This window comes from Pavona decussata, unplaced genomic scaffold, assembly GCF_977016875.1.
Source record: "Pavona decussata unplaced genomic scaffold, jaPavDecu1.1 SCAFFOLD_78, whole genome shotgun sequence".
NCBI lineage: Eukaryota > Metazoa > Cnidaria > Anthozoa > Scleractinia > Agariciidae > Pavona > Pavona decussata.
This window is the reverse complement of record NW_028145496.1, coordinates 489,304-496,088: the sequence shown is the minus strand read 5'-3', so window position 1 is coordinate 496,088 and position 6,785 is coordinate 489,304. Positions and strand designations below refer to the sequence as shown.

The 6,785-nt window shown below is 39.5% G+C and overlaps 1 protein-coding gene and 1 non-coding gene across 2 annotated transcripts; both read left to right on the top strand.

Annotated features, from left to right (window-relative positions):
* Positions 1–1,546: 1,546 nt before the first annotated feature.
* LOC146476188 (GTP-binding protein Di-Ras2-like) lies at positions 1,547–3,132 on the top strand. Its single transcript, XM_085114640.1, has one exon. It carries the CDS (start codon positions 2,416–2,418, stop codon positions 3,043–3,045), a length of 630 nt encoding a protein of 209 aa, XP_084970766.1. The 5' UTR covers positions 1,547–2,415; the 3' UTR covers positions 3,046–3,132.
* A 1,757-nt stretch (positions 3,133–4,889) lies between these two features.
* Positions 4,890–5,028, top strand: LOC146476187 (U4 spliceosomal RNA). The gene has a single exon (XR_014865695.1). It is a non-coding gene; the product is annotated as a U4 spliceosomal RNA (small nuclear RNA).
* Positions 5,029–6,785: the final 1,757 nt, after the last annotated feature.

Here is a 6,785-nt window from a genome sequence, read left to right as displayed (position 1 = left end):
GCATTTCTTTTTTCAATTTTTTTCAGTGTTTTTTCAGTTTTGGTATGGGCCAAGCCGTGACGCAGGGAAGCGCATTTTTGAAGTGCGCTTCAGTGTCTTTGCAGTCAAACAAAATCACACTGATCGTTGTAGTCGCTTTAAGCATTGGGTAGAAAATTTTAACGAAAGATTATATTGTCTTATTATTTCTAAGGTTATTTTAGACACCCTAATTTTATATAGGCCAGCGGTTTTCGAGCATTAAAGATTGAAATCTAAAGTTTTTGTTGTTCCGTTTGAAATGTGTTGTTTTTTATATTTCGTTAGAACAGAAAGCTGATCAGTCAGCCAGCTGTTGTTCAGCCTTTGGTTCTTCTGAGAGGAATCAGGGTCACTGAAACCTAGCCAGTATAACCAGTATGACTAATGAAAGGCACCGATGTAGCTTGGCGCTCGCTTTCCGCTTTCAGCACAGTTTTTTAGTTTTTGATCACCTTCGTTGGATCCCAGGAGTCATTTCATGAATCAGTAGAGTATGATTATCAGGATGAGTTTAGTCACTAAAGAAGGACTGTTATTTTGACCGCCTCACTCACGTTTGGCAACCGGAGCCGAGACTCTGATGATGACTTCGCTTGCCTTAAAACACCATTCCTGATGTTGAAAGCTTACCAACTGGCAATAAAATGTTGGTGACACTTCCGCTAATTGCGTGGTAAGTGGATTACCTAAGCAGATGTTGATGTCCTCAGTCTGATACAGACAAATTCGTACTAGTGTTATCACTTGTAGAACCGTACGCGTATATCCTGCGTAACAAAAGCCGCGGGTTTCTATGTGCTTGCGCCTTGGTGGAGCGAAGGTCGGATTTCGATCCGTTTTTCACAGAGAAAGCTGCTTTAGTCTAAGCTGTTATATATGAGAACAGGGCTTCTGGAGCGGTAGTATCTTAAACTTAGTTTATAATTAGTTCATGTGGTATAGATTTTACTCCGAAACTCGTACAATGAATGTTGTGCAATCATTCACATTCAAATTGTCGCAATTAGTTTGGGTAATCACACGGTGACAAATTTAATCCTGAGGTCGTGGGTTCGGTTCCCGCCGAGATCCAAGATACACTGCAGAGTTAATCCTTTGGTCCATTGTTTGTTTCAATATACATGCCAGTTAGTGGTTGTGGTACCTTTTCATCTCTTATCTTTGAGCGCACAACTAGGACCAACTACTTGGACCGGATTCCCACAGAGAAATTTGACCAATCAGGCTTAAAAAAACTTAGTTCAGGGACTTCATTCCTTGGTTGGTCAACGTTTTAGAAATACATGTACCAAAAATAGGCTGGTATCTTTTTAAGATCGAGTTATCCAAGAGCCAAAGGTTATTAATAATCGCTTTTCAGTTGAAACCCTGACTATTTCACAGTGAATTACTCGTCCGGGAATGCATCAGTAAAGTTAGGCCGGGTCACGATATTAAAACATTCCTCAGCTGAGAAACTAAGAAGTAGAAATGATATTGAGATGATATTCTCATTTAGAAAGCACGTTTGAATTCGCTATTGCAAAAGACGGACCGAATGGTAATGATTTCTAATCACTTTCTATTATTTCTTTCATTAATTTTAGTAACAGAAAACTGCAGGAATTGATTTTCATGATGACCTGATTAATGTAACAGAATGAATCAGATATTTTTCGTTAGGTATCTGCTGACTATACTTGCTTTTCCAGGCGATCAGCTTTTGGGGAACGCTATTTAATGAAGCTCCTGTGAAAAATCATGCAAGTTGTATTACACGATCCTTTTTCGTCAATAAAGGTTTCTCTTCGCGTGCGCCCCATCTTTTAGTTGGGTCACTACAACAGAACATCAAGAATATAGCTCTGTCTGGCTTCCAGAATTCCTCGACATAGAATGAAATTTATGTAGTTTTGATTGATGCATTAAAGAGTAATCCCTTGAACATTAGTCGAGTAATCACGGCAGTTCTCCGAAGAGTATCGACGTCTTGTCACTTTTGTCAGGCTTACGCTGATGAATGCAAAGCAGCCAAATAATGTAGACCGAGGAACAGTTCTCTACAACGACTGTTCAAAAGCAACCTCTTTATTCTCGTCCGGGTTTAATTCCACATTTTCTTTAATCTCTAATCAAAAAATGTCGAGAGAAAAAGCGCAGAATACAGGGTAATTTTATGTTTCTCTTCCTCTCAAAGAGTTTTGCATGCTTTACCTGTCTCTAACTTTCATCGTATTTCCTTGTGATGATGGATAACACTACAATCGGATTTACTTTAATTATTTATTTAACCCACAGGCTTTTGCCCACTAGTTTAAGTACGTAACGGCAACGTAACCTTTCTGTTAGAGCGGTTGATTATCTTTCACGAACGCCGTAGCTTTCTCGCTCGAAAGCGCCTGCTACTGAACCAAAATGTTTAATGTTTCAGATGCAGACCACTCCTCGGCGCCACCTGTCTATTTTAAAAAGTTCACCATTGCTGTTTTTGGAGATTCTGGTGTGGGAAAAAGTTCCATAGTTCGGCTTCTTGTCAGTGATGAGTACATTACAGAACATCAACCCACTGTGGAAGAGTTCTATGTGAAACATATGAGCCACAGAAACAAAGTTTACGAGCTTCATATCATCGATACCTCAGGAACGTACGAATTTCCAGCTATGCGGAGGATTGCCTTGGAAAAAGCCGACGCGGCCATCTTGGTATATTCACTAGACAAGCCGTATTCCTTCGCGAAGCTGGAACTGTACATGGGGGAGATCACAAAGTGTTGCGATGACAGAAACCGAAAAATACCTGTCATTATCGTCTCTAACAAATCTGATCTCCCAAACCTGTCCGAGCCCACGTTCCATAACTCGTATGGTCTTCAAATCAGCTCTTGTGTTTATTTGGAGGGGAAGTGGAAATGCTTATGGATCGCTTCCTCGGCCAAGTTTAATCTTAACGTGGATACGATATTTCAGAAACTTTTGGATAAGCTAAGCCCCGAGAAGAGCCTTCCTAGGAAAAAAGCAAGTTTTATGAAGCAAATATTGCGCTGATGATGCTGGCTCCTTGATAAATTGACCAGTACTCGGGAACGGAAGGATAGTTGGAAACGTTTATGATAAAAAAACAAAAAACAAAAACACGCCACAACTTAACCGTAGGAAGTATTTTACTAAGTACGTAAAACGATCTTAATGACCGAATGGTATGCAAGTTTTAAGATTTTTATACTTTTGTCCAGTCCGAAAGTAATAGATCCCATGACTTACACTAAAATTTACTGTAAAATAAAGACTTCCTTGATTATCTTTGACCAATTATTACCAATTATATATAGGCTGAAGCGACAATAACAGCTATAAGGAAACTCAAGTTAAGTTTGTTAAAACAACGTTTGGATATTTATTAGTGTCAAGGGGGTTTGTTTATATATAGTGTAAAACAAAAGTATAAATTACTCCCCAGTTTAGCTGCCAATGCATTATCATAATTACAAACTGATTAATTCTCAATTTTCAGTAATTCTTAACCAGAGTACCGTCCATTCTAACAAACATATGGTAGCCTGTGGCATTTCTCTTCATCAAGGCAGCACAGAAGGGCCGCAAAAATTTAGATCCAAATCAGCAATCTTAATCCTCACGGAATCAGTGAATGCCGGCTTTTCGACTAATCTTACATTGTTTTTCACGTTGCCAAGCTTCCATAAATAGCGTAGCACTCAACCCACAATTCCTTGATTCGATCTGGCGAAGGGCTAACGCTCGAAACCGGTCAGCTCTTGAAGCTATTTATCGTGACCAAATTACCTTATTACAGGTTTCTTTTACTGAGTTTTACAGGAGTGAAGACCGTAAACAAAACAATAATTAGAAGAGACTGGCGTAGTATTTAAACCACAGAAATACTGACTGGTCAAAACGTTGACGACGAACATGATGTGAACATGATGTGGAAATCGATTAAATAGCTACAATCTTGGACAAAACAAATGAAAAATTCAGAACACCCCTTCCCCCCATTTCAATGATGGAAAAATGGCGCATTTTGCTTTGCGCGTGAATTCATCATGGATTTTTAGGGAAGGGGGGAAGGGGTTAATTTTTCATTTTAATCTGTCCAAGATTGAATCTTGGATAGATCAAATGAAAAACTGATTAAGACCACCCCTCCCCTCCCATTTCAATGATGGGTTCAAGGTTGAGTGTCATCAATCTCATCCCCAGAGCCGCTTTTTTGTCAGCACTTACACCACGTTCTTGACGATGACCAAAAGAAACGCAGGCTCTGGTGACGAAGACAGTATGACAGACAATGGTTGTGAAGCTAATCAGATGTGACTTTGTCGCCCAAGTTGTGGGTTAATCAAGTGTTTATGCTTATTCTATAGACTATGATTACAATTATATAGAAAAGCAACAACGACAACAACAGAAAACTGACTTAAATAGTTGTAAAATGATGTAAAGTACGTAATCAACAGCATCCGTATCCTTTGTTGAAGTGAATTTTCGTATTTATCACCCACCACAGGAGAACTCAATTCCGGCACAGCTTCTTAGAATCGAGTACTTTGAAGCTTAACATAACTGATGCTTTCAGTAACCTATGGATTTAAAATTCAAAAGCACTTATATGACTCAATTTTCAGAAATCCCTAAAAAGGATATAATGCGCATGCGTCGGTTAATCTGATAATTATCTTTCAAATTTTAGCACTTTTGCATCAGTTAAAGAAACCAAATTACTTGCCAAGAAATTTTAAAACTTTATTAGTTTCAGTTTAAGGGTGAAACCAATAGGAACGAAAAGTAAACAGAGATGGTGATATGTAATTTATCCCACAATGATGGCATTACTGCGTATTTGAAATTGTTCATTGTAACCAATCAAAGTTAGCTTTGCGCAGTGGCATTACCGTAGCTAGTGAGGTTCATCCGAGGCGCGGTTATTGCTGATTGAAAACTTTTCCCAATACCCCGCAAGACGGCTTGAAATACAGCCGGCTTTGCAATTTTTGACGGTCCATACGTGGACCCTATCTAAAAATAAAAGAGATTGGTCCAAACACTTTCATGGCTCGATATTTTAACGACATGCTCAGGTAGTATCCAGATTTAAGAGCCACTATCCCTAAGAAACTCATATTCAATTTTTATCTAAGAGATAGATTTCGTTGATAACTCTTCTATCAACTTCTCTTTGCAAGGAGGTAACAAATATGAAATACGAAGGGAGAAATTTAGTTTTCGTCGTTAAACATTCAATCGGAGGCACCCAATGCGGAAAATATTTTTAAAAGAAACTACTGTCCCTTACTATTTCCCAAGATCGTTTTCAAGACACACTTTCACCTGTTCAGGTCGAATTCATTAACTCAATTTTTAAGTTTCGCAAAAAAATTGAGGGATCAGATCCCTATTCTCCGCAGGAATCTCCGAGCTGCTGTTGGCCTTTCGAAAATCCTAGCTGATCTTATTTTGTTCTGTTATCGGCCTTTTTTGTCCCTCCCGGGAATGAACCGTCGGAGGAGGGGCGTGGGGAGACCACCAACGTTGACAAGGGCAACGCAATGAGCATATTGACAAATTACTGGCCTGTGAACAGGCTCAAGTTCGATTTTTGTCTTCGCCTTATACCCCGCTTGGGAGACTGTTCCCAGGCTACAAATTACGAACGTTTTGAATGTAGGGGACTGTTTCGTTGCCGGATATCTTGTAGTAGAAATGCACGTGCCAGACGTCATGGACTTGACCGTAAATAAACCAAACGGATCGCAGGGCTGACACTACGGTAAAGGACTTATTTATTTAGGCCAATATTTCAACTGGTACCACTAATCTTCTTTGGAGCCACAGTTCCAAAACAAAAAAGACTACTTGTACCAGTTGAAACATTGGCCCAAATAAATTGCCTTTTGCCGTAGTGTCAGCCCTGCAATCAGTTTGGCATATTGACAAGCAGCAGGTTGTGCTTGAAAAACTAGTTCACGAATGACTGCACACATTCAAGGTTGACTGTCCTCAATTTCAACCCCAGAGCCGCTTTTCTGTTTTGGTCAGCACCAAGACCACGTTCTTGACGCTGACCAAAATTAACGCAGGCTCTTGAGACGAAGACAGTATGACAGACAACGCCTGTGAAGCTAATCAGATGTGACTTTGTCGCCAAAGTTGTCGGTTAATAAAGTGTTCATGCTTATTCTATAGACTATGATTACAATTATATAGAAAAGCAACAACGACAACAACAGCAAACTGACTTAAATAGAAAAACGTTTGAATGCAGAGGTCCACACAACGCTGGAATTAAACTTGCTGGTAATTTTGCCGGATCTCTCTTATGAAAGACCTCGTGTCAGGCGTCACTTGAACGTGAAAATACAAAACTGAATGCAAGGCTGGCACTACGGAAAAGGGCCGCAGATTTATTAGTGGCCACTAATAAATCTGCCCTTTGCCGTAGTGCCAGCCTTGCATTCAGTTTTGTATTTCGGCTTAAATAGTTGTAAAATGAGATAAAATACGTAAAATTGACTGATGAGTGTGGTCCGATAACGTCGGATCATACGAAGCAGTATTGTCGCAATAAACGATGAAAACTCCTGAAGCCTGAACTTCTGTGAAGAATTAATCAACAGCATCGGTATCCTTTGTTGAAGTGAATTTTCGTATTTATCACCCACCACAGGAGAACTCAATTAACCGCTTCTTAGAAACGAGTACTTTGGAACTTAACATAACTGATGCTTTCAGTAACGTATAGCTTTAAAATTCAAAAGCACTTTGAACTT

Coding starts and splice junctions, on each gene's coding strand:
- LOC146476188 (XM_085114640.1), top strand. CDS start 2,416: ATGTTTAATGTTTCAGATGCAGACCACTCCTCGGCGCCACCTGTCTAT.